This window comes from Seriola dumerili, unplaced genomic scaffold, assembly GCF_002260705.1.
Source record: "Seriola dumerili isolate Sdu_G_001 unplaced genomic scaffold, Sdu_1.0 BDQW01000002.1, whole genome shotgun sequence".
NCBI lineage: Eukaryota > Metazoa > Chordata > Actinopteri > Carangiformes > Carangidae > Seriola > Seriola dumerili.
The window spans coordinates 8,018,296-8,046,189 of NW_019174257.1; the positions used below are offsets into that span (position 1 = coordinate 8,018,296).

Below are 27,894 nucleotides of genomic sequence, written 5' to 3' on the forward strand. Positions count from 1 at the left end.
CCCCGTCGCGCCATAGTGACTGTAGCCGTGGAGACAGTTACTTACCAACGGGCGCAACACTCAGCAACAGCAGCAGCAGCATCTGGAAGTCACCGAGCGAGTGGGAGAGAGGGGAAAGAGAGCAGAGCCAGAGCAGAACTTTTCTCAAGGCAAAGGTGACTATATCTTTATAGAATTTAGAAAATAATGTTACTCTGGAGAAAAACGCTCTGGGATCGAATGTGTTGCTACCAGTCTTGGTTATTTTCCACAACATAACTTTCCCTTCTTTGTGGCATCCGCCCCAAGTTGAGAACCGCTTTCCACTCATTTAACTGACGTTCACCTATTGCTAGCAACAGCTTTTTACACCTACTGTAAGTCAGCTTGGAGGGGGAAAACCCCATCTATTTCACTTCTGTTACTCATTTTGCTACACTTTGCTTAGACATTATACACAGCGACAGTGTGCAACATCACTTTACACTTGTTGCCATGTTGTGTAGCGTGTGTCGAGATGTGAACGCACTTCCAGCTGAATCCCAGCAGGATGGATGGTTAGGCTATCAGTCAAGCTACAGCTAATGCTAACTTAGACGCTGAGCAGCGATTAACCGCAAGTTCAGTTGTGAGTTTAAAACGTTTGTCACGTTATTAACGGCAGCTCTGTCTTGTTCGACACAACACGGACAAACTTCTTTCTTGAAGCGTTTTTCTCAAGAACCGTGTTTAAGCAGGTGGAAGTGTGGCTAGCTAGCGTTAGCAACGTTGGTTCTGGGGCTGAAACCGTAACTAACGTCCGCTGCGGGCAACCGTGTGCTGAACAGGAGGACAACTTTCATTTCAGCAGGCAGTTTGTTAGCTCCGTTTAGGCGATTTTCATGTCTAAACTTTATGCAAGAAAGGAACCGAAAATGTTACGCATTCGAGCACGGATATATGAACTTCTGCCGGCTTCGTTACGACACTCTCCGTTGCAACGTTAACAAACCTGATGCATCGACTGGTCTCCCTCTTAGTATATTGAACTGTCAAAATGAATCCAATCTCTGTTAATCAGATTATATGAATTGACTATCTAAATAGCACAAAGTAGTTACTTTACAAACTTAAGAAGTTTTAAATATTCCAGAAATAGCTTGAATAACTGGATATGTTACAGCTAGGTGGTGCTGTGATGGTTCTTTTATACTGCTCGTCTTGTTTTTACAGTCTTGGGTGAGAGATGGGGTGTTTTAAAGTGCTGTTTTCTATGTGCTTTTAAAATTAGGCATCAAATAAGAAACACTGGTGCATTGACCCCCCCCCCCCCCCCCCGATTCTTGTCCTCTCACTCATTTCATGACAAGTAAATTAGCTCCATCTTCTAATCTTTCAAGTTTTACTGATGCTTTACCTGTTGGACAGCGCAGAGCAAATTGTTTGCTAATAGCCAAGTTGCACTGCTTCATTGTTCAAGTGGCAGGTCTCATTGAGTTTGTTGTTTGACCTCTCTGTGGAGTTGAAGACTCATATTAATCTAAGCCATAGCAATAATGAGAAACCAAGGAAAAGAAGACCCCCCAGGATTTTAAATTCCCTCTTTCATTCGTTTTACACTGTGGCTGGTTTTCCAGCACTTTGCATACCCCTTTTCTCCTTCTGGGATTCTGTCTCTTATTGTCCCCTGAGATACATTAATTCTAATGAACTATCTTTTCAGAGACAGCTGCCAGGTGCTCGGTCATTTGTAATGTTTGCTTTTGCAGCATCAGGAAGAATCCTTGCACCATGAAAAATTCTCTAATTATGTGTTTTCTGCTTGCTACTAATGAATTGAGCTATAAACTTTCAAATGTGTATTTACATCTAGTGTTTATCTTAGTAAGGAAGAACGCTGAATGATTAATTTAAGGTGATCTATTATTGATGCAGCCCAATATCTGTTTCCTTTTGGGTGAAAACGAATCAAAAGATAGGTCTGAATGTGGTTATATTAATCATAAAATAATATCTTGGCCGAGTAATGCGTTAAAATGTAATGTTCATGAAGCTTACCTCCACCAAGGACTTTACTCCCTGTTTGCCAGAATATTTGAAGGGAGAATTGGATGTGCATTAATAAAGGATTTGACTTATTTTGAAGTAAGTGTCAGACAGAGAAACTGAACTTGGATTGGTCAGACAGCTCTCTGCAGCTACAAAGAAAATAAAGAGATGACTGCACTGAAACTCTGTGTGTAACCCCCACCAACCCCACCCCCCCAATCTGAGCGTGACACTGTTATGTTTACATGGCAACTTGATATACAAATACACCCAAGTCATGGAAAGAAAGGGGATGGAGTGGGCCAGGGGGGTGAAATGTTATTCTTTTAAAAGTCAGAGTTTTTAATCAGGTTATTTTCATCTCCCTCTTTGTGGTAAGAGTGCATAGCATTGGCTTGCAGAGGCAGGTCAGAAAGAAGGTGCACAGAAAGGAGAATTAAACAAAGTTGAAAGTAACTGGTTTTTGAAGAGCTATTTAGAAATTTCTCACTGGTTTGCAAAGTGCAGAAAATTATAAGTTGGAATGTCTGTTTGAAAGGGAAGTTGAAATTATTATTTTTTAATTTAGCAGCTCTGTTTTTGGTCATTTGTCATGTGTCCATATCATCATGTCTCTGCGTCTGAGCCTGCCTTTTATTGGCATGGCCTGAAGCCTGTGATCACAGGTCATACTTAGGTCCATTTCAGCAAAGAGTGCCACAGTGGCATGTGATTTACACCATATTATGCCCCTTCCTAGCTGCCCTCCTCTAGCTTCTTTTAAGCCATTTCTGGAGTTGCTCAGATGCTTGTGTGTAGCAGTGTCTGCCGTTACCCATGTGCCATTTTGAGTGTTGGGCCCGTGTGTGTAGTACAGTTCAGCTATCAATAGGACAGCTGCAGTGGTCTCTTGGGCAGCGGGTGATCCGACACAGCTTATGGTCACATGTTCTGTGTGTGTATGTGTTGGCAGTGTGTGTGTGTGTGTGTGTGTGTGTGTGTGTGTGTGTGTATATACATGAGTGTGCTCTGTGGATGTGGCCGTGTATGTGTGTTTGCTCATGCTGCATTTAGCTTATCTTGATGAGGCTGACTGCTGCCCCGGGGAGAAGTTCTCAATCCAATAGCTGGCTACAGATATAGACATGGACCTAGTCCCTACCATCACTTTTGTCCCTGCTGTTTGCAGTTGATCATATTCATATAGAGTTGCATTTACTTCCTGCTGTGCTGACTGAAGTGCATGGTTTTTTGCATGTTTCATTGATATTAACAGTTTTAATGGTTTATCCCATAACTCAAAGGCATGTCAGGAAATCACAGAGCAAAGCAGAAGAACTGAGGGGAGAATGCCTTGTGGGGCTTGTTAAGTGGAAATTAATAGTGTCATTTGTACACATGAAATGTTTCAGTTTCATAATCTTCATAATTCATTTATTTGTTAAGAGCTTTTCATTTTAAGTGGTTTGCTGTTACAGTTTTATAAGAATCTGTTGAAAGGAAAACAGTTTAAGTGTCCTCGTGACTCTCACATCAAGTCTTCCAGCTACAAAAATTTTGGAAATCATTGTAGGCTTACGCTGCTAGGATACAAAGAAACAAATCTTGTCATATACCAAAAAATGTGGCCACTGATTGGCCCTTGCACGGTGGCAACAAGTTGAAACTCGTAGTGAAATGAAATGTTTTTCAGTCTGTCTCTTCTGTCTGTGTGTGTGTCATCAGGAGCATTCTTAGCATTCCACCTGTTTGTATCGTAGCTACACAACCGCTAATTAAATTTCCTGCCACAAACAGTAGACAAGGCACTGACATTTGCATTACAATTACTGACCCCCTTTCCTCACTCTTTCAGACAGGAATAGTAGCAGCCCCCCATCCTTTCCTCACTTTTTCTTTCTTTTTTGTAGAGTTCTAGGATAGTTTGTTAAGAGATGTTTATTTGGCTTAAAAGAAGAACTTCTATCAGTGTAAACCTGTTACAAAGTAATTACCAGAACCAAGACTAGTGAAGGGAGATTTGGACAGATTTGCAAAGCAGTAGACTCAGACAGTGTTTCTAGGTTGGTTGCTTTTCAGAAGCTCCTTAATGAGGTGATTTGGTGGGGAACAATGGCAGAGGATGCCATTGTCACAGGTGCAAGCAGCTCTGTTTCAGCTAAATGGTGGGTGTCCTCATACAGTGCAGCCCTTAGATCCCATTCTTGATCTTTTAAAACCGTGTCTTCCCACTCATTCACTTCAGAAGCCATGTTCAGTGTGTGTGTGTGTGTGTGGGGTGGGGTGGGGGGGGTTAAAAACATTGTATGCTAATTGTTTTCATGTAAGAATTTTTCAGTCAGGCATGTGTGTTGCCTGGCTGAACAACATTGCAAATTGCAGCAAGAGTAGTAGGTCTAGTAGTAAATTGTTGCCACTGATAAGCAGTCATGTCAACATTATCCTGTTACCACCCTTTACTGTATGTTATATGATTGCCATCTTGATGCAAATTTTCATGCAGGAACACTTGTTAGATCCTTAAGTAATTTGATGGTTAATGTTCTGGAAATGACACTGAATATGATGTGCTAAATTAGCGTGAATGTTGCTGAAATTATGTAAGTCATATTTTTTAATATTAAAAGCATATCACTGGATCTTGATGCTGGCTACAGAAAAGATGATTGAAAATCCAGACCCTGTCTTAGTAATGTCTTATACAGGAATAACTGGTTCAATGGCAATATGTGGACTCTCACACCAATTAAGTCCACTCTATTTGTGGCCAGCTGTAACAGCTGGTAAGCCACTAAGATGGAGTTTGGCTGCAACTTGGATCTGACAGTGCTCAGTTTCTGTATGAAAAGCAGTGGATTTAGGTTGCATGCTAGTTTGACAAAAATGATGCCTTAGCTTGTGTCTTGATGCATGCTATTTAAATAATTTAATGACACTGATATGTGGCAACTGTAGTCTCCAATATCATTTACAAAAAAATAAACACAGTTGCATACTTCAAATTTGTGTGGATGTCAGCGACCCAGTATTTACCTGTGTCCATAATTGGGGAATATTCAGTTTGGAGTATCCTGATATTGCAGAATGTTCTGTCAAATGCAAATTGAATCTATGTTTAATGTTCTTTGTCTTGCACAGGCTTATGTGTGAAAGGCATTAAATACTTAAATCAGAGTCTGGTGGCAAGTTTTCAGCATGGCGCAGTATTCACCACATGAACAACAGATACTTGGATCTGTCTCAAATTTAAAGCATTAACTGATGACTCATTGTTTATATCAAGTAGTTACTATGAAAGCATATTGTACACACAATATAATGATTCTCAGTGTCTTATCTGTGTGGAGTGAACGCCTACCAGGAAGGTAGACTCCTCCAGTGCAACAGGACACTTATCGTAGGTTTATCAGTCACAATCAAGGCAGCTTACTTCCAGGATCTGAGGTCATCTTTGCAGAATGTGCTTCCTTGGGAAATCAAACTCCCAAGTCCACAGGTTAGAAAACACACCTGTTGTGGGAAAAAGTAAAACTAAAAAAACGAACTAAATAACGTTAGTGTGAGTGTTCTTCATGTGGAGTGAGTGTAGATATACTTTCACAGAATAGGATGCAAGTCTGGGCTAGACTGAATCATTAAGAGAATGTACTTAACCACTCTAAGTTGTCAGTCAGTTGTTTCATTTTACATTGCATTTCAACATCACAAGTACATTTTCAGTTTTTTTTTGTATTCTCATGAAGTACTGCTTTTACTTAAATGAAAAAAAGTATCCGTCTGAGAACCATAGACTTGTAGAATCAGTATTATCTTTGAAGTTGCTCTTAAAATGATTTGTATCACAAGGCTTTTCTTATAGTCAGTTTATAGTTTATTCTGACATGTTCAAACGTGTACATTTATGTACAGTTATTTTGACCTTTTGTCCTTTTTCCTACTATGTAATCTTTTCACTTAGTCTGCTATTTGTAAAGTACTTTGTAAACGCTGATTTTGATAAGAGCTATATAAATGAACTTATTATTTTCTAAAATTGAAATTAAAAAATAGAGGATCTGGCAGGGCTGTGTGTTCTATGAATTTCTGGTTTTCTGAGTAAGTTATGGTCTGAAGTAGGCAGGTGACTTGAGTGACGGTCCTTCCTTTGTGTCAGTATCACCATCACTTGCTTTGAAACACATTAGTTAAGTACTAATGAGGAGAGACACTCACATGTTTGAGTACAGTCTGATTACCTTCCCAGTTGTGGCCACCTCCCCCACTTCAATGCTTGTCTTATTTGTGTTTTCCAGTTAAACTTCTCAACGTATGCAGTTTCAAATCCTGATTCTTCTTCTCGAGATGTTAAATGTTAAGGATGAGGCCAGGGGATGGATGGAGGTGGGGGTTAGTGGAAATCTGGAAAGGGTTAGAAGAGGTAAGGCGTTGGGGGAGGAAGTTGTGAGTGTAGAGCATGGGCGAACACACAATTTCCATGGCAACGGTTTGATCTTTCTCTCTGTGGCTGTCAGGCCTGCGGTGCACATGGTGACGGAGTGGACAGGTTGTGCTGATGACCAGAGGTGGGGAGGTGAGCTGGGGAAGGGAGGGGGGGTGCTTGGATCAGAGACAGTGGTCGGTGCCTCCTATTTCTGCTCTCTCTCTCTCTCTCTCTCTCTCTCTCTCTCTCTCTCTCTCTCTCTCTCTCTCTCTCCCTCTCTTGCTCTCTCTCTCTCCCTCTCTTTCTCTCCCCCTCAAACTCTGCCATCTGCAGACCCCAAGAGCTGCTTTGATTGGATTAGCCATGAATTAATGAGACAGGCTTGAAGAACAGCCTCTGTTGTGGAAATCTCTTATCATATCTTAATTCACTCTTTGTTAGAGTGCGTGTGCCTCTATGATCTTAGAGGTTCTTTTAATGAAATCAAAGAAAGGCAAGTCTAAATGTTTTTTCAAACCCCCAAAAGGCCATGATTTTTTTTTGTAATTAAAGATACAACTGACTAAATAAATTCTCAAATTACACATTTTAAAGCTTTGTCAGAGACCGGTTGCTTTTCCTTGGTAGATATATGAAAGATGTCAAAGAGGAATTCTGCATAATGTGGAACAAATGTCCTCCATAGATGTCTCTTTAAAAGCAACAAGTGTCTGCGTCTACTTTATTTTGTTTTATCTTCCAGTGAGTTGGAAAGAGTATTTCTCTTCTCAAGCTGTTTTACTGTCTTCTCTGCCCAGGGAACTTTGGAAAGACTTGCTTTCGGGAGTGTTGGTTTGGGTGGCATGAGTGTAAAGCAGACTTGAAGAATAGACTGTTGTCTCCCTGATGACTTAAACATTCGCCCTTCTTTTGACCACCAAGTAGTTAAAAAAACAGAGCACTTCATCCTGTCCTTTCAAGTTATAACCAGTGTAAAGTCTGTACATTTTTGTATAACTGCAGCACAGGAACAACTCTGCCTCCATGTCCCCCCGTGTCTGAAATTAATAGCTTACATAGTATTTATTGTTGTAAGTTTCTACTTAGCGTGAGATAGAGGGATCAGGTGGGGGGATGGCATTGTTTGGTTTGGGAAGTATTCTGTTGGTTGCATAGCAACAGGCTCCTGGAAACGGGAGTGGACGGTGTTGCCACTAGCAACCGTTGTTGCTCTGCAAACAATGTGGGCCAGTGCAAACACGAGCCAAGACTGTGGGCTCCTGCTTTTAATTGAACATCTGTATGTGTTTTTCTCTGATTGAGCCCTGTTTAAGTTAGATCTGTCAGTGACAGATGTTTATATTTTGTCCGCACTATTAACATTAATGCATATAGCATTAATGACAGTTTGTAAGATTTTTTTTTTTTTTTTTTTTTTTTTTTTTTTAAAGTGGCTTTTCTTGTTTCTGTATAAATGCTAAAACTCAGGTAACTCTTGAAAGGAGGGGCTGTTGTTGTAATGTTGTTAAGTGCTCATCTGAGATTTGCCTGAATGAAACCAGGCTCACAGACCTGACATGAAAACTGACATGTGAAGTTGTCTCTGGGTTGGAGTCAGAAAGGTTTGGCCTTAAACAGCAGCCCATCCAGAGTAGTGGTTTTTGCAGCAGTGTGCTGTATCTCCTGCTGTGTTCTACCTTTGTGCCTTTCAGAGCTGCTGGAGGGGAATTTGTGTGGCTTTTAACCTTCCCTGAACACTAAGCAGAAAGACTCTTTTTGGTCTGTATTCTATCCTCTTTCCCCACCTCCAACGCAATGATTTTAGCACACTTCACCATACCTGTTAAAACCAGTGCTTTAATTGAGTTTTAATGGATGAAAACATGAAGGTCAGTGCTATGTTTCCTGATCCTTCACCATATTGCCATGCCTCTGAATGGCATAAAGAAGCCCTCAGGCCTTCACTTCATCTGGTGAAAATGACAAGTCTAAAGATAAATGATGGGATTGTTACAAGTGTATTTATAACTTCACTGACACTCCATAAACAAATTCCTTACTTTAGAAGGCTGCTTGAGCATTGCAGCAGCTTTTAAAATGTTCAGTCCTTGTTAGCATCAATCTGATAATCGACTTTTGGTACTTAAATGACATACAAGAAGGAGGTGTGAAGAAAAATTGAAATGGAATATGAGAGCCTTCACATCTCAGTGCTAATTGGGCTCTGAACAAATACTGTCACACTGCTTAGGGAGTAATTCCTTATAGCACCATGTATGTTTGAAGATTGACACATGTCAGGAATTTCAACATAGTCCTCCTCCACTCAGTCTATTAGTCATGTAGGCAGAGCAGTTTCTGTCTGTGGTAAAATCCCCACACTTGGAAAATGCCAGTGGTGGCACACCCAAATCTGATGTTTTTCTTTTTCAAAGGTACACTCTGATTTTGTTATAGCACCCAATAGGGGCACTATTGGGTGCCAAACTGATGTCTGAAACTTAACACAGTTGAAAGTCATTGTCAATTTCTTTTTTAAATTTGTGTGTTGTTGGACATGAAAAAATTCAAGTAGTATATCTTGTCAAGGTCAGTCTGTTCAAGGTTTAATTTATTTGATTCCATTGGTGCTTTCAGATAGGTTACAAAAGTTTACTATTATGTTTTATAAAAGCCATGTTTGTATTTCCTTGTATTTTGTATTTTGTACTAATGCTATAATTAACATTTAATTCAGAAATGAAGAATGAAAGTGCCAGACAACATGGAGTCCAGAGTTGATATTATGATTTTGTGTCAAGATCCTTAGGGAATCCGAATCTTTTTTAAAATAAAACATGTGTCCTGCCATCTCCTTTTGCCCGTGGGAACATTGTAGTTATAGATGGTAGGGATTTTGTGGTAGTGTCTGTGATACCTTCATCATGTTGAATTTAGTGGCAACATTTTAGGTGGCTGTATAAATTAGTGGTGTTATCCTGTATCATCATAGTATTTAACTCTGAAAATGTTCCATAAAAGAGGATGTGACTTCTAGTTTGATGTGAGCACAACATTTTTGTTGGAACTGTGGTTTGGTTAAATTTATTTCCCCTTCCTCTCCATCACCAGCAAGCTTTCCTTGATTCTGACTCATTTTGCCCTCGTTTTTTTCCCTCTAAAGCTTTTTTCTTTTCTTCTGTGGGTCACGTTAGATTTGTTTTCGTTACTGCCGCTTTGCCTGAGTTTAATTTGTTGCATGTTAGAAGACAGACTTCTCATTTATCGAACAAAGGAGGAGGAGTACTTGGTTTGTAGCAGTGGATATCCCTATTAATGCAAATGTGAAAGAATCCTAATGTAAGAATGAGATTTAAAAATCACAAGTTTAATTGCTTTTATCGTGCAGCCCTAGTTTAGGTTAGACTTGAGAAAGGCAAACACGTGTGGCTGCACCTGTTGCTTGTATCTAATAGTTCAGCCTGCAGATTACTGCTGCCCTAAGTGGTGTTCGTCAGGCCTCTTCCAGTAAATTAAAATAACATTGTAGTGCATGTTGTGTGTTATGACTAATCACAGAATGTCTCGAGCAGGTTGTGTCTTGCAGCCCTTCGCTGTAATGCTCCTGGTGAACACCTCTCCCTTCTGCTGACTGACTTTTCCTGCTGCTCCTGGGTTTCTGCCTCAAACCAGAGACTGCTCATCAATTCAANGGAAATTCGTGTTATATGTGGGTTAATTTATGAACCCCCCCCCCCCCCCCCCCCCTCCAAACTGTGCTGTATCTCCCTTTCCCTTATTCTAATCCTCCTCCCCCTCTCCTCTTTGCGGTCGCACTCGAAAGTTCCTGTGCAAGAGCTTTATTGGGGGGGGGGGGGGGGGTTGTAGAAGAGTGTACAGGGAGGGGAAGACGGGGGTTGAGTTGGGGGTGGTCGTCATGGATTCCTCACCATAGCAACCGACAAACGTTTACAAAGCATTGAGGAATTTCCTCATATCAGCTGGATTATTGGAGCCCTCAGAGAACGGCTCTCGTCAGAAACAAACGCTGGATATCATCAGGACCCTGGCAGGGCTGGAGCCCCACTGCCATTTTCATCCTTTTCTCCCTTCATTTTTTCTTTTTTGGAGAGAGTGGGGAAGTTGTTTTTTATCTGCTTACTCCCCCTTGCTCTATTCTTCTCTTGTCCCTGCCTTACTCCCGCTCTTTCTCCCTCTGTCCTTTTTTTTTTTTTTTTTTTTAAAGAGAGCCTTTGTGTCACTCCATTTTTAGCTCCCCTTTGCTATGCTGTGCACATTGTCACCCAGTGGAAAGGCGAATGGCAGCAGTGGGTTTGGTCCTCAGCAAGCACTTCAGTTCTGTTGGTAACTTGAACTCCTGTACTGTAACTTTTCCACCTGGGTCTGGTCTGTCAGCAGGACTAGGAGAGTCTGTGTAATACAGTTGGGCTCCTTATTCCTCCATTGATTAAGGCCAAAGGTGGGCAGCCTCTGGAGATCTGAAAGCTTTAGTGACTCAGCTTGACTTGGCAATGCCAGCAACCCCCTGGGGCCCAATGAATGCTCTGGTGGCATCAAGACAGAAGGGGTGGGGTAAAAGAGCATTTATTTAGCATGGCGGTACATGAATATAGACTTTAAATTCTCTTCTTTTAGTCTTCATTATTACCTGTTAGAGCATTTCTCTTTTGTAGCACTCGTTTCGATGTTTCACTATGGCATATGATCCTCATGGCAGGCAGTCATGACTCGTGACATCCATGTCAGGGCCACACATCTTTACATAGGACTGACGTTGCGTCACTAAATCACTTCTTGTTGCTTCTGAAGCCAAGCTTACCTCATCTGAATCCAAGTTAACTACCTTAACTGATCTCAGACCGCAGTGGACACATCTGTCACCTCTGGGGCTAGTAGCTAGTGATACTGATCTGATTGCCTTCGCCATAAGTATTTTTCTTCCAATTCCTTGCCTGCCTCCAAACAGCTGAGCTTTTTTTGGCTTCTACAAGCTAGCTTGCTAGCATATTCATTTTGGCTACTCCTAGCAAGTTAAGGAGTTGCAGCCATCTTGCTGCTCACACTCTGTGAGAGCTAGCTAACAGGAATTATCACTCTAGATTATTTCTTTTTTGTTATCAGCTAAATTAGTTCAGGTGCATCTACCTCACATCGTAGAAAAAGGTGATTCTGGAGCTCGTCTGTGTACCTGTGGAAACAAATCCTTGAGCAAAGACACGCACCAGATCTGCCCAGTGTGCCATGGGCTGGACCACACCCAGGCTGGCATCAAAAACCCTGGCTTGTACACTCACTGTGCCTGGTTCATGCAGAATAGCCTCTGTCAACCACTGGCTCGGCGCGCCAGCCTCTCTGGTAGGGACCCAGTTCTCACCAATAACGGGGCCCTGGTGGAACCCATCTCAGCTGCACCACTTGTTGTCAATCCAGACACGTCACGTCAGGTGGCTGCTTGCAACCAATCACTAGAGTAGGCATGAGGGAGTGTTATATATATATATATATATATATATATACATGAATTATAATTAAAAAGAGACAACGGAACAACTTACTTTATGTTAAAAATAAAGAATATGGTGTTGGAGATTTTAAACAACAATACAGCAGCAAACAACTATTTTGTATGTAAAGATATAGTGTAGTCATGGCATCCTGAGTAAAGAACTAAGTCACACACTGGGGGGGTCCCCAGTGTGTGTTGTGATCTGAGTTTCTCTGTTCTTTGTTTTGGTAGCCGGTCTGGTCGCGCACCCATGTTAGTGCATGTGAGTGTGCATGTGAGTGTATGTCAGTCCCTCCTGTTAAACTGTTGGCCACGTTTACAAACACACAGGGACCGCCCACACACGAGATGGCACAGTGCAATAAGTAGCATTCAGGTGAAAGCGACAGCGTTAAGGTCAGAGCCACATTCCAGAATTTCCTCCACTGAGGTAACCACGTTTTCGGGGGGTTGTGGCCAAACGGAGGCCAGAGGTGTGGTTAACGAAGTGTTTGTTTTGGTTTGAGATGCTGGTGATCTAGTGCACCATCTAGCGGCAGTGACGATCATTTACAGAACCTTTAAAAGTGCTTCTGTAAATACAAGAGGAGGTGTAACCCGTAGTGAGACGTCTCACTCATGCTACTCAAAGTTACAGAAGTAACCCACAATTCTTCGTTCTGTTTTAGAATTACCTCTTACTCATGTCTTTTGTCTTTTGTCCACCTTCATGTATCCCCTGCAACCTAGCATGCAGAGCTCCGAGGGAGGGTCAGACACCACAACCAGCGTGGCAACGCTGAGGACGTCATCATCAGCCCAGGCCCCTGTCGTACAGCCGGTTCCAGCATCCCAGCAGGTAGGACACTACCTCTACCCTGCTGCTACTGTAATGACAGGACAAATGGCTGTGAAGGGAGGGCTGTAATGACTTAATTGTTTCATCCCATTTCTTTCCAAATGTTAAGTATAAAAGAATAGTTATTTTGTAAACCAAACCAGGACCTGCTTGCTACATTAGTGCTTGCTATATTGGTGCCTGAAAAGAGAAAACAGTACAATATCTTGAGAATCACTCCAGGATGCACATATGGTCTAATGTTCCAGTCACCACCTGCGATAAATGATAACTTTCCAGCAACTAAAGCTGCTAATTTGCCAACAGTTACCTCCTGTAACCATTACCATATTAGCAGGAAATGGTTTAGCCATGCCTTCTCACTGTCTTTACTTTATTTGACTGACTCTTTGACTGGAAAAAAAAGATGGAATTGTTAATAAACCATATAGAGCACAGTCTGAATTTCTGTTGTTCATTGCTCAATAACAGTGTGCTAGTCTGGCACTGAGTATGTTAGACTTACAGGAAGAAGTATGAGCTTTCATTTATGTCTTAATGAGCATAAATCTCTCAGTACTTGCTAAAAGAAGTCTTGAGGGCCTTGATTTGTTGATATGTTTGCCGATGTTGTGTTTACTGTCATATGTTTATGTGTTCATGTGATGTGTGTTATTCTACGTACATACCTATGTAATTGAGTTATGTCTTGTATCCACACAGAGGGTGCTGGTTCAAGCCACAGGCTCAGCTCAGAAGGGAGGACAAGTACAGCAGCTTTCAGTACCCAGGGTTCAACAGGTCCCTCAGCAGGTACACAGTACTGTACATACATATACAGTGCTGTGAAAATATCTGTGCACCCCTTGAATTTTTTCCAGTTTTTAAAATTTAAATTCTTTTGACTTTTGTGACTGAGCCGGAGACCTATACATTGGTTTCTTTTACAAAAAATAACAGGATAATTCATGTGAATTCAAATAAAACAGAAACCAATGGTTGGAAAAACTAGCTTACAGCCTGTTTCACCAGAGTTTATTTGTTTCACTTCCAAATATTTGATCTCTTCATGTTCATTCTCGTTTGGGTCAGAATTTACGTTAAATTAAATCAGTCAGTCTGTTCTGAAGGAGTTGTTGGTTTGGCCTTTAGTGACATATTAAATAGTAAACAAGTTAAACAGTACCCAAACCATGTTTGTGTGAGACACTGGTTAAAGATCCCAAACGTGGCAGCGTATCCATTCCATTGAAAGCTGCTCATCCAGATGTCAAATGTTTCACCTGCTTCCTGTGCTCCTCTTCTGTTGTCTTTCTCTGGCTGAGCCTGGCCTACTGCTTGCATACTTGAATAACATAAAATAGTATCTTTTGTGATGATGTGTATGGTAGAAGGTCTTCTCTGAGTCTCAGGGTGTAATGGGACCTTGCTGCAAAGCCTGGTGATCTTACTGGGGGCTTGAACCAAATCCCAACACAAAATCTGTGTGATGTCTAGTGTCTAATGGTGAAAACTAGGATCTGACCTGATTATCTGCTATTAGCTGGTGTTGCCGCATGCCACAAGATCAGCCAAAAGCAGATGGACAGTTCATTACCTGCTTTTCATAATTTTTTCCTTCACTATATCTTTCATTACCAGTTGTGATGTTTGTCAGCTCAAGCTTGTTTTTAATTAAACCACTTAAGTCTCAATTCAAGTTAAAATCAATTCAGTGCAACTTTGTTTTAAATTACTGTACATTTTAATGACAAACAGAAACAGAAACTCCACACCAAATGCCTTGGTAGGTCTAAATACAATAATCAGTGCTTTTAAATGTCAAGTAATATTGTTGAGGCTTTTGCTTTTGGCAAATTATTGTGAACAAACCAAGGGGTGGATGGATTTTTTTTCACTGCATTGCATATAAACACATATGGGTGTGCACATACCTACACCCACATGAATATATATATATATATATATATATATTTATATATCTGTGCAGTATTTGTATTATTAGTCAATTACAATCTCAGTAGCATTCACTGTCTTAGCACTGTGTTAACAAATAAAGACTCATAAGTAAGATTTTTCTTCATTCTCAGATCTATTACATGCGAGCCCTGCTTTCATTCTCCTGTTGTCTCTCTGTAGGTGCAGCAGGTGCAACATGTCTACCCATCCCAGGTTCAATATGTAGGAGAAAGTGGAGAGGCTGTTTACACCAATGGAACTATGTAAGCAATGTTACATCTCAAAAATACAGCAAAGGAATATGATGCATGAAAAGTGTAACCCAGGAAAGAAAAAAATTGTGATGAATAAATTTTAGTCACAAATTTTAAACAAAAAAATCATTTTTAATATTTGTTAGATTTTGTAAACATATGATAGCTTTATTATTTGAGACAGTGATTCATGTCATTTTTGTTCACAAAGTAACCATAGCTTTAAATGGCCACTGTGTTAATTTAAGCACTAAAGTGTTGTAAAACATTTTTTCTTTTCAATTTACATGACATGGCACTCTGCATAATATTTAGCTCCACTCTCAATGCAGAGTCATCCTAAATTATCTATAAATGGGTGCTGTGTGAAAAGCATAATGACAAATAAGACTTTCCAGACCACTTTTCCTCATCATTTTAACTGTGTCACATCCAACTCCTTTTAGAATAGCTCTAATCAAAACACCATTAAAGGTATGATTTTTTTTCCCCACAGTTGTCTTCCAAATATTTTGATGACATCAGTTATATTACTGTGTATGTAAACAAGATGTATTGTATCAGATTTCTCAGATAGCACATACCTCTTAAAATTCATCACTGGTCATGAAATGTACTTTGTTTAGCATTATCAAGGTTTGACATCGCTGCATGTTAATTACAATGATCGCTCCCCAGCCGAGCGGCTTACTCCTACAACCCTGAGGCTCAGTTGTACGGGCAGAGCAGTGGGGGAACCTACTTTGACTCGCAGGCCGGTGGAGCTCATGTCACCACAGTGGTCTCCTCTGCCAGTGGTGGGGTACCCCCTCATGGCATGGTGGGCATTGCCATGGATGTGGGCAGCAGCCATATCATCTCCAGCGGCAGCACCTACCTGATCCATGGAGGAAGCATGGAGGGAAGCCGCAACCACATATCACACTCATCACGCTCCTCCTCAGCTATGGTGAGCAACACTCATACCAATGTTCCAGTGGTACTCTGAAGCACTTTTCTCCAATAGAAAAGGATTAATGAGTAAGCAAAAACACACACCAAAGACAGAGTGACTGACTATATACACTTGAGACATTGTTTGTCTTTTATCAACTGCTATGTGTCCAAATTATAGTTTTTGCTATTTTAAGTGCATAAATAAGTTGTCACTACTAACTGTTAGTACAACATGGCTTACCTTGAGATCCGCACTACCATATAGTGCTGTGAGATGCACACTGGTGCTAACTGTCACCACTGCTACCTGAGCCTTTGTCCAGACTGGGCAGGATCCCAGGACAAGCCTGAAAGGCAGGAAGAGACACACCGGGTTTACAGCAACCTGAGTTGGGGCCTCCTGGTTCTGCAGTAACACACAGAGAGCAGAGCAGAGTAGTACAGGGCAGAGAGCCTGTAGAATCGGGACATTGGCTTAAATAATTCAGCACTGCCTTGTTTCAGAGGTTTTCACAGGCACTTGAGCGCCCCGCAAAACAAAGCAACCCCTGGGGCTCATTACCATTTGGCCAAGAGCCCTCGGGAGCCTTCTTAAGGCTTGGAACGCTGCCTGTTTCTTTTTCCTTTTCTTCTGTGTCTCCAGTTTGGCTGAAATACCACATATCTTTTCTTTTTTGACTTGATTTTCTTCTACAGCTCAACAGAATGTCCCTGGTTTTGTCATTTACTTTGCCTGCCAATTGGACTCCATTAATTTTTGTTGTCCAAAGACAGAATAATATGTCAGTGTATATTTTACCATGACACTGTTTCAGTTGTAGTTACAACTTACTCTATCTGACTTTTAGTTTTTCAAATATTACTCCCAAGTTAAAATGTTTGATAAACTGGGGGGGGGTTGTAAGCATTGTTGACCTATTGTCCCTGAGCTTGACGTGACCTGTGCCCCTGTTTGTGGTTCCTATTTGCATACATTAGAGTGTCTGACTGCAAGCCTTCACTGAGCAGCTTAACCCCATGAGTCCCTTGATTTGCATGCTTTTGTCAGCCAATAATGGATTTGGCTGCAACACTGACTGATTTTTAATGGAAATGCAGAGATCTGGCTGCTCGCTAACAGTCTTATTTCCTTTTATCTGTTTTTTTTTTTTTTTCATATACCCTGCTTATTTCTGTGCCCTTCTCCTTTTCTGTCTCTCTCACCCTTTTGCCTCTTCTCCCTTCTGTGTCCACTCTATTTTTTTTTTTTTTTTTGCATGCTTCTTCTTTCTTTAGCTTGAAATGGCGATTGAAAACCTCCAAAAGTCTGAAGGAATTGCAAGTCACAAAAGCAGCCTGCTCAACAGCCATGTAAGTCAACCAGGAACTTTCTTTGAAAAGGAATTGAGAGAAAATGAAAAAAGAAATTCGTGGCTGAACCTGTAGGCAGTGTGTTCTTTTTCTGTTCTTCTCAGTTGAACACACTACCTACTGCTAGCTTTACATTCTCTGCACTGTCCCACTGACACGCATAATTATCTCCATTAGTTTTCGTTCTTGATCTGAAACCGCATTTGCTATCACCTTTTCCTCAAGAATGTATCTTTTGTATGTGTGTGTCAATACTCTGCATGGACTTAAGTTGATTGATTTTGTGTTATTTTCAAACTTAAATAAACCAAGACATGCATTTTTCAGTGTGAGGGCCACATTCAGACAGACATTTGCCCCATGTTAAAACAAGACAAGGCTGTGTTAGCGGGGGCGTGTTGTTTCGTGTACTGGGTAAGACATTGGAACATGATCTGGGGAGTCCAGTTGAAGGAGTTTGGAAGCGGGCTAGCTACCGCTCTTATATGATGAGCCAAGGCAGCAACTTCTCAGATGGCTTTTAAGGGTTTTTATGTGCAAATGTCTGTGAGAATGTGGCCTCACTTCTCTTTTTGGGAGGCTGTCGCTCAATTTTGATGACGTTTAACTGAGATTCTTATAGTGTTTCAATCCTTACTTTCACTCACATGGGTAAAGTTGTGGTGTAGATGCCTAACTACCTTCCAGCTCTTAACCTCAGCTGCCACCTCACAATCTCTACATCATTTGTATGAATAGTGTTTGAAGCATTTGCTTTAAATCTGGTTTGTAAATTGGTTATTTGAGCACTGTGCTGTTACAGACACAGCTATGATTGTGTCTTCGTCAGTATCAGCCATCCCTTTTGCTGTAGTCACTTACTGCTTCAGTCAGGCATATAAAGGCTTAAAGCGAGAGTACAATAGTCTCTCAGGTGTTTCACCTCCTAAAATAGGTGGTTATGTAATGTGCGTGTGTGGTGTGTGTTATCTGTCTTTTGATATGATAATAAGATGCACTGCTCCTCTCCATTGATGGCCAGGTGACTATCACAGAGCAGAGTTTGCCCGTTGGGTTCACTGATTTTGTCTTCTTCTGTGTATTTTTAGCTGCAGTGGCTGCTGGACAACTATGAGACAGCGGAGGGAGTGAGCCTGCCCCGGTGCTCCCTGTATAACCATTACTTGCGGCACTGTCAGGAACAGAAACTGGATCCGGTCAACGCAGCCTCCTTCGGCAAACTCATCCGCTCAGTCTTCATGGGCCTGAGGACCCGGCGCCTCGGCACCAGGTACAAACAGGAAGAGGTTGTTGCCAATGCTGAAGATGCTGATAACAGTAATCGTGTTACCATTATAGATGTGACGAGTATGATGATGCTTATAGGCATTGGAGACTTGCTGATGGAAGAGGATAATGATAGTGATTACACTGATGGCAACTCTTCTCCTCCTCACTGGTTTCTGGTTTTTCTCTCACTCAATCTACCAGAGGCAACTCTAAGTATCATTACTATGGCATCCGGGTGAAGCCAGACTCACCGCTCAACCGGCTGCAGGAGGACACCCAGTACATGGCCATGAGGCAGCAGCCTGTCCACCAGAAACAGAGGTCAGCAATAACTTATTGCAATGCTCCTTTTGTCTTCATCCTGTGCCATTTTGTTGGTTATTTATTCGTTCCTGATTAAAGTTCACATGTAAATCAAATTTAACTATTGATTACATTTACCTTGTGACAGCTGCCTTATTTTCATCGCCAATCCTCTACTACTTTTGTCTTGTCCGCCATCCCTCCCCTATTTCCCCTACAAGCTCTTTCACTCTTTCCCTTGCCCTTTTCTTTTATGGTTGCTTATGTTGCTCCTCACCCTTCAAAACTCAGCTAACATGCGCACATGTCCTGCCATCTCCTCTTTGTATAGGTTTAAACCTCTACAGAAGGTAGATGGTATGTCTGACAGCCTGTGTGGGAGCTCTCAGCACTGTAACAGCACTCCAGAGCAGTCGGTGGCTGCTCAGAGCCAACACCACCAGCAGTACATAGGTAAGGAAGGGATCTGGTTGGCTGCCACCTCAGCTATGTATCCAGGATTAATCAACTGTTTTTAATATCTATCACTAATATGTTCTGATTTTCATACTGTGAATGTTTTTCACCAATGTAATCACAGACTAGAAGCGTGTTTTGCACAGCTACCACTGGTTGTTGGCTTCATACAGGGCAAGCATACATGTACATAATAAATGTCAGATGGGATTGTTTGATGGGACAATAATAGGATATGGGTTTCTGTGTTTACATACCAATATGATAATGAATATAATCTGTATAATCCTGTACAGTTTTCATATGGTTCCAAAGTCCATGAGCCTGCTTGTGTGTGTGTGTGTGAAATGAGTGACATCTGTCTACATTTTTGCTTTATGCAGATACGTCCCACACCTTGCCTCCATTTCCCTCTCCTGACTTGGGAACTCAGCCTCTGCCTGAGCGCATCAACATGAATGATATCAAGAAGCTGCAGACGCTCTACAGAGACCACTGTGAGGTGGGTCATATCACAGCACTACTCTATGTTAATACAAGTTCCACTGCCTTAGGAAGGTTTAAACCGATATAGAAATTTGGAGCTGTGGTTTGCACTTTTGTAGTTCCTCACAGTCAGACCTGCAGCAGAACTCATCATGTCTCCTGGCTGTTGGTCCTCTGCGCCCTCTCGCAGTTAAAGGTCTAGACAATGAAAACATGGTTACATATATCTGATGCAGGAACCCCACTGGTGACTGGTGAGGAGAAATGCAAGAAGTGAACAACACTGTAATGTTATACCATGTTAAATTTGTATAGTATCATTTCCCTACTTTAGGTCAATTAGCCCTGGTATATTAACCAAAACATGTTGCCACTTCTAAACACGCATTAGCAAACATCCATAACAGACAGACAGATGGTTATGCAGTGGATGAACATATCATCCATCTTTCACCAGAGAAATACATTTTGACAGTTCAATTCAGTACAATTAATTTGGAATATTTATTTGTCATTTTCTTTACATTCACCATATGTCACTGTCTGCTACGGTTCTGTGAATATAGTTCCAGATGAAGTGACATTGGTATGTGAATATTTACTGGAACAGCTTTGCAGTTCCAGCCAAGACCTGTAAGTGGTCAAGTATTCAAACTCATCTGATGCTATAAATCTTTCTCACATTAAACATGTCCCTTATTGGCAACTTTTGAGTTTGTTTTATGGAAAACAAAGGAAAAATGCAGTTTTACATACCGCCTGTCTCAAATAAAGTATGTTATAAAAAAATATGCATTAAAACTGTTTGTGACTTAAGTAAGTCCTAAACAGGGTTGAAATAAGGACACCATAACAATGAAATTTATGCACTAATTAAATTGTAATGCCTCTGATAATACATCCTGCTTTTACATTTACACTTAATTATCTCATATTGAACTGTTGACCTGCTGATGGATATGTTTCCTATATAGAATTGCTTATTGGTCTAAACAGTCGGTTGATATTCTATATTACTGTTATTATCATCAAATCCCATTAAAAGACCTAAGCCAACGATGTATTAATACTACGAATATTATCTTCTATGTATCCAAAGTCTGATCACTGGCACTGTAGTTTATTTTGAGTCAATACCACATACAGCATCCCGCTACCATAAATACGCACTAGGGCATCAAGTGTATATTAATCTGCTGCCGAAAATAGTCCCAAAGAAATGCTTCATTTACTCTTGTTTGAGAAACTTGTTTGAGAAACTTGAGAAATTTCTCTTTTTTTAAAGTCAAACATACATATTTTTGAGACTTTTTTTACTTTGAGTAGGGGCTTGGGGCCACAAGGGCCTTGTGCCACAGACAGGTTAAAGAAAACCAAAGTAGTCTGTTGCTCAAAAAGTGTTGAGTGACAAACTAAAACATTGCTTTTTTTGCGGAATTTCTTGATAATAAGAAAAATATAGAATAACGCCAGCCTTATCGCTTAAGATAGATGAATCGGTTTAATAAGGGCAGATGACATGCTGAAGCAGGAGGCACAATGAAACCAAACTACAGCAGTCAAAGGTTGACAGAAAAAATCTTTAAAGAAATGCATCAGGAAAATGTATGAAAGAAGAGCTAAGGAGAAATGGTGTATTGCGTAATGACATGTCCCTCCCCTCTTTTGGAAATTATATTGAACATAAAAATTTTGGGGCTTTACAGGCAGGAGAGAGGCTGTGATTAAAGCAGTGAAGCTCTGGCTTTATCATATTATCCCTGCCCTCCCCTTGTCCAGCCTCACCACGCTCCCTTTGTTCCAGCCGTCTTTTCATCTCTGTGCAGCTTTCAAGACATGCCAATTAACCTTTCAGCGCGCTGGGTGGACATCTTGGTGTCTTTGTGGTGGCCTCCCCATGGGTCTTTGTGTTGCCTTGTCTGTGGACAGGCACATGGGCTCCTGTCTTTGTCTGCCAGCACATTTCTGTCAGTCTCACAGCTCTCATTGCTTCTGCGTGTTTAATATTGATGCATTTCACTTTTTTTTCTGTTACCATGTTAGGCAGTACTTTTATTGAAGGCACTTTAAGCTACAGGGCAAATAAAGGTAACAAGTTGGCCTAAACATAAAAATATTTTATTTCTTACTTTCAACCAGTTAAGAGATTTGTACCCACTGTCGGGACAGTATTTATTAATGTCATAGTAACAACAGTCTATTAATGTTTAAGCGTAAATGATTAGGTGTTTAATAAAACATTGAGTGTAATAAATCATACTGTTAACTGCAGTATATGACATGTGTTTGAACAGAAGTGAGGGGTTAAGATTTGGGAATCTCTGCTGCAGGCACTCGTCTGTCTGTGATTGTGCATGTGAACACGTGTTATTTCTCCGTCACAGTCTTTTTTTTCTTTTTTTTTTTAAGGCATGCTGTTTTTCCTGTGTGGTGAAAAACTGGGGGCAAAACACTCTTGTTTAGAGGGACTGGGGAATTCTCCTTTTTGTTTTGGAGTTCTGTGTTTGACCTGTTGCTGGGGGCAACCGTAAACAAGGTTGCCATAGCGACGGCTGGAGAGGAAGCAAAAACATATCATGTGATTGAAGCCTACACTGCTGTGTAATAAGATCCAGCGGCAAGTGCATGTCCTGCCAGATACAGAAAGAAGAGAATCTCTGGGCACGGAGTGAATCATACTCTTATACTTAGTGGATTCTCAATGTAGAGATATATTGAACTGTTTGATGCCAAAAACACAAAGAGGTTGACCTCTGCGTCATGTGGAGTCAGGCAGACATTTCCTGTGGCCTGATGAATGGCCTCAGCAACTTCTGCAGCGCTGGTTTTTGTGTCTTAGATATTTATATGTGTGTTGAGTTTAAGGGTTTATCTGTATCTCTTTTTAGAAATACATGACAGCCCCAAAACTGTTGTTAATCATAAGAACACTAGCTTGGCACTGCTTCCTCTGCATTCTTGCAGTGTTCACTTGTGTGCAGTATACTCTGCTTTCAAAGAGCCTCATACATATGAACAGGAAAGAGGAAGTCGCATGGGTTAGTTCAGGTCAGCGCCTCACTACTAAAACGAGGCAAATGCATGCATTAATCTACGAGACTAATCTGCTTTATAAAGGCAACCAAGATTTTAAAAAAGAGTGAAATCAACTCGAGAAAAAAACTCCAGAGGAAGCCTAAACGTGGCCTTTAGGATCCTCCTGATGATTAATGTGCAGGGAGCTGTGTTAAGCTGGCTCATTGTCTAACCAGGAGGGCCTGGAGTGAGTGAGAGGCTGCCTGCCTGCCTGTAGAAACTTTGTTGTGTGTCTGGTTGCCATGGTTCAGCTCTGTATGTTTTGTCCCCCCCCTCTTCTCCCTCTCTTTTCCCTCCTCTCTTCCCTCCTCTCTTCCCTCCCCCTCCTCCCTCCTTTGCCGCTCTCCTGCAGGCTACTTTGGACGTGGTGATGAACCTCCAGTTCCACTATATTGAGAAACTCTGGCAGACCTTTTGGTATTCAACACTGCCATCTAGTGATGGAAATACCACCATCCCCAACAGGTCAGCTCACACATACAGGAGGAGCCTAATGCTTCAGTGTTGAATAGGAAGCTACTGCCTATGATTACAATTAACCTATACTGTCTGTAGTCTGAGCTAAATAAAATCTTAAATTTCTTGAATTTTAAGTCATTTAAAGTCATTTTTTCCTCATCTTTTGCTGAGTTTATTTAAATATTTATGTTTGTTTGTTCTGTGTATAGTGATGATGACCTGGAAGGTGTGATTCCCAGAGAGAAGCTGGTGGCTCTGTGTAAATACGAACCGGTTAGAGTATGGATGAGGAGCTGTGATCACATCCTCTACCAGGCTCTAGTGGAGATCCTCATCCCTGATGTCCTGCGCCCTGTTCCCAGTCAGTACTACTATTAAGAGACTGTGATGTAGACTAAGTGTAGGACACTAAGGCTGTAACTAATGAGTATTTTCACTATATATATATTTATATATATATATTATTTTTTATTTTTTGGATTAATCGTTTGGTCTGGAAGTCAATGTATTTATTTTTTATCCAACCAAATGTCCAATACCAAAATATATTTGGTTTATTATCACAGAGGACTGAGAAAAGTATAAAAGATTTACATTTGAGAAGTTAAAACCAGAAATACAAACCAATGATGTAATACCAAAATGGCAAACTCAAATTCTCAGTGTCTCAGTATCTTTGCATCCTCAACACAATGACACAACACCCAGCATTACATTCAAGGGATTTTGGTATTTATTCTTTGACAGGACCGCTTGAATCTTCTCATCAGGAGTTTGCTGCATTTACACAACTCCACTTAAGATGCATCAACCATAGTGGTTATGTAGTAAAGTCAGTTTGTAATCCAGGCTGTTTTCTTTCTTCAGGCACTCTCACTCAGGCCATTCGTAACTTTGCCAAGAGTCTGGAGGGCTGGCTGACTAATGCCATGACCAGCTTTCCTCAAGAGATTATCCGCACCAAGGTAACAAGAAAAACTCAGACCCACTTGTCTGTTAGATTGTGTGTGCACATGTTTTATATGGATTATATGGCATTAAAGTATGTCTCTAGTGTCCTTCATGAAATGATTTAGTCATATCTTCAGTCTTGTGTGATCTCAACAGGTCATTTTTATTGGACTTAGTATGTTTCTTTAAAAGGTTGCATAGGTGCACTTGATGATCTGATCTGTGCATAAAAGTTAACATGTGTTTATATGTGTTTGGCAAATTTTTCAGAGGTGGTCTTGGCAACTTCTGAGTTTTTGCTCCATCTAGTCTGGAAACATAAGACACTTAAGTTTTGTCCAGAAATACAAGGAGCCTTAGAGATCTGACCTGATTTGAAGGAAGTCTGATTTCAGTAATATTTAAAAGCATGAAAACATTACTGTATATTCTCTGCTGCACTGTGTTGTGTAGGTGGCAGTGGTCAGTGCATTTGCCCAGACTCTGAGACGTTACACCAGTCTGAACCATCTGGCCCAGGCAGCTCGCGCCGTCCTCCAGAACACCTCCCAGATCAACCAGATGCTCTCAGACCTCAACCGGGTGGACTTTGCTAACGTCCAGGTAAACTTGTGTGTCAGGTTCCGAGTTCATCTAAAGTCAAAACTTCATGTTCAAATATCAGATGTTTGTGTTCATGTTGCACGAGGTTGTGTGACTTGTGTCCGCTTTGTGTTTTACGTCTCTCACTGTGTGGCTGGTTGTGTTTTAACAGGAGCAGGCGTCATGGGTGTGTCAGTGTGACGAGAGTGTAGTTCAGCGTCTGGAGCAGGACTTTAAAGTCACCCTGCAGCAGCAGAGCTCTCTGGATCAGTGGGCTACCTGGCTTGACAACGTGGTCTCTCAGGTCCTGAAGCCCCACCAGGGCAGCCCGAGTTTCCCCAAAGCTGCTCGCCAGTTCCTGCTCAAATGGTCTTTCTACAGGTAACATGGGAATACAGTGCAGTGTTAGCAAGTTTCCCTGCACTTGTCTAGTTTTTACAATGCTCATTGGGCTCTAGAGTTCATCATGGCTGTTTGACACAAGATTTTATAAATAATTTCTCTGCTATTCTCCTTTTCTCTGCTTTCGGTAGCTCCATGGTGATCAGAGACCTAACTCTGCGTAGTGCAGCCAGTTTTGGCTCTTTTCATCTGATCCGTCTTCTGTATGATGAGTACATGTTTTACCTGGTGGAGCATCGTGTGGCTCAGGCCACGGGAGAAACTCCTATTGCTGTTATGGGAGAGGTAAGAGAGAAGATACCTGGCTGCTCAAAAACACTGTACTGATACTTATGAAAATTATATTGAACATTGTTTCCTTGACTAATGCTCTGTCATCTCTTGATTTACAGTTCAGTGACCTGAGTTCTATGATGCCATCACTCATGGAAAAAGGTAAGCCTTTATTATTCACTGTGCTAGCTTTGATATTAGTGAAGTTGTGTCCTAGATAATTGCCTCCAAAAAGACATTAAATGATAAGTTTCTAATACATAACTCTTCCCACAATATAAATGCCAAAACAACAATTTTACACAAAGCATCTTAACAGCAATGCCATACCTGAGAGGCAAGATGGGGTAAAAGATGAAGCCGGTGTTATTATGTTTCTCTTCTTGTCAACAGATACCATGAAAAGACCAAAACCATCCATCTAAGTACTTAGTAATAGTAAATATTGTCTGTGTATCCAAAGCCTCACACAGTATATGTTATTCCTCAGTGCCATAGAGCTCCGTTTTTTAGTAAGACGCAGTGTTCCACGGAGTGACGTTAGTTTATCCTGAGTTGTTCTGACATACATTTTGCTGCTGTAAATACTCACTACAGTCCCCAACAAATTCATTCTTTGCTCCTGTTTGAGTTAATTTTTGATTAAAAACTACAATGCCTAGCTGTGTTAGGAAATTAAACTGCAGGTTCCTAAAATGAACCTCTGTATTTGAGACCCAGTTGTAAAGATTTGTGTCTTCAGAAGGAACCAGTGGGCTTGGCTGAGAGTCACAGATGGTAGCAAAGTTAAAGTTGAAAGACAGACTAAGACATTGATGGTTTTGGTGTTTTCAGTGGATTTCTTGAGAAGAAATCTTTTGCAGTAGTAGTCCCCAAGACCCATAAAGAGAGTAAGAAAAGTTGTATAAAGGCTTTTGTGGCTCCAGAGGGAGCTGTGTGAAGTCTGAATTTGTCGGGGCTGCAGACTTGAATAGACAAAATAAAATCTGTTATAAAGATGTGAACTTACCAGACCTTTGTAGTTCAGTCTTCATCTCTGCTTGAGACTAGCAGCACAAGGCTACATTAGCCATTACTAGAGTTGCATTGTGGGTGATGTAGGCACCAGGTTTTGACAAGTAAGAGGAATGTGTGAAATAAAAAAAGTAGTAGTTCTGCTGCATCGGTTTTGATCCTCTTTTTTAGAATCTGTCCATTGTCATTGTCTGACAACGTTATAGTGCAATGCTGAATTGGTGGATTATTACTTTAAGATACTTTAGGTATAAATAATTATTTCGACTCTCATATTATGGGGAAGTTTTGTATTGTAGCTTTAAACCCAGCTGTAGCTTTTTCCTTTTGCCTCTGCCCCACATTAGGTTTTCTCTGACTGGTTTTACTGTCACCAACTATTGTGTCTCCAACAAACCCCTTCCTTCCTTTTTCCACTAGATACATCCTTCTCTGATGAGATGAGTGACCTGGGCAGTGATCCTGATGCATCCAGAGGCCCTACTGAACCAGCTGTAAAGAGAGAGAGGATTGAAATGAGCCACCCTCTGCAGGAGATGTGAGTCCAGTCCGAACAGGTCCAGACTGAAAGCCACGGGGACCGGCATCTCTCCCTAAAAAGGTGACCCTAAAGTGGCTTTGGGGGCCTTCTGGGATGCAAGTGGCTGTTGGGCTGAGCACAGGGCGTCATTCTGCAGTCAGTGTGTGCAATGTACATAGAGAAGAGAGTAGCATTGTCAGTCCTCCCCTCACTAGCGTTTATAAAGACTGATCTTTGTCCCAGGAAGCGCACGTCTTTTTTTTTTTTTTTTTTACTCACAGGGGTGTAACAGGTCTGATTTTCTTTCTGTTTTTGTTGCAACTGTGAATGACTTTGTGCAGTACCTTTTTGTTGGATGTGTAACTTTGAGTGGTGGTGTGTGGTGTTTATGTAATTCTTCTTATTTTTTCAAATTTTAACTAGCTGTGCCATAGTGTCATTTGAGTGCCTTAGATCACTAACTTTGAAACCACCACTACAGATGTCTATCTGTCCCTCAGCTGTGCCTCTACCGCAGTATGAATGTATCGTCTCCAAACCTCAGACATTCAAAGCACCTTTAACATTGATTAGGTGTAGGTTTGTACTCCTTGTTGCCTCTGCTGCAGCTTGCAGCAAACATGGAAAAAAAGAGAAAAACAATGAACATGCAACCTACTGACCCAAAGGACCTTTCCCTCAGTCGTTCCCACCAGCTTAGCCACAGTCATGGCTCTGTCTGTCAGGCAGGAGGGCCTCATAGTCTCACAGTAGTCAGGAAGGCAGGGAACAGTCTATTACCTTGGCTGTGTAAGATGTTGGTTTGTTTACCTCAATAGATTTCTATGCTGTGCTCCGTTTGGCTCAGATGACATGAGGCAAGTATTAAAAAAAAAAAAAAAACATGTAGCCACTGTT

General features: G+C 41.2%; 1 protein-coding gene across 4 annotated transcripts; it reads left to right on the top strand.

The window, feature by feature from the left end:
- rfx2 (regulatory factor X2) lies at positions 1-27,251 on the top strand. 4 transcript variants are annotated; one of them, XM_022770295.1, is made up of 18 exons: positions 1-155; positions 12,621-12,729; positions 13,432-13,521; positions 14,848-14,930; positions 15,600-15,870; positions 17,133-17,207; positions 18,296-18,477; positions 18,678-18,797; positions 19,111-19,232; positions 19,619-19,737; positions 23,149-23,261; positions 23,465-23,616; positions 24,123-24,220; positions 24,660-24,809; positions 24,961-25,169; positions 25,322-25,475; positions 25,583-25,625; positions 26,898-27,251. In XM_022770295.1, exons 2-18 carry the CDS (start codon positions 12,622-12,624, stop codon positions 27,017-27,019), a joined length of 2,211 nt encoding a protein of 736 aa, XP_022626016.1. In that variant the 5' UTR covers positions 1-155; position 12,621; the 3' UTR covers positions 27,020-27,251. The 4 variants fall into 4 exon arrangements, with proteins under 4 accessions (XP_022626016.1, XP_022626097.1, XP_022626178.1 ...); XM_022770376.1 differs by lacking the exon at positions 17,133-17,207; XM_022770457.1 differs by lacking the exon at positions 13,432-13,521.
- Positions 27,252-27,894: the final 643 nt, after the last annotated feature.

Excerpts from the sequence above, each read along its gene's own strand:
- rfx2 (XM_022770295.1), top strand. The coding sequence starts at position 12,622 with ATGCAGAGCTCCGAGGGAGGGTCAGACACCACAACCAGCGTGGCAACG. Across the intron at positions 15,871-17,132 it reads CACGCTCCTCCTCAGCTATG|CTTGAAATGGCGATTGAAAA; the intron begins GTGAGCAACACT and ends TTCTTTCTTTAG. Across the intron at positions 19,233-19,618 it reads ACACCACCAGCAGTACATAG|ATACGTCCCACACCTTGCCT; the intron begins GTAAGGAAGGGA and ends TGCTTTATGCAG.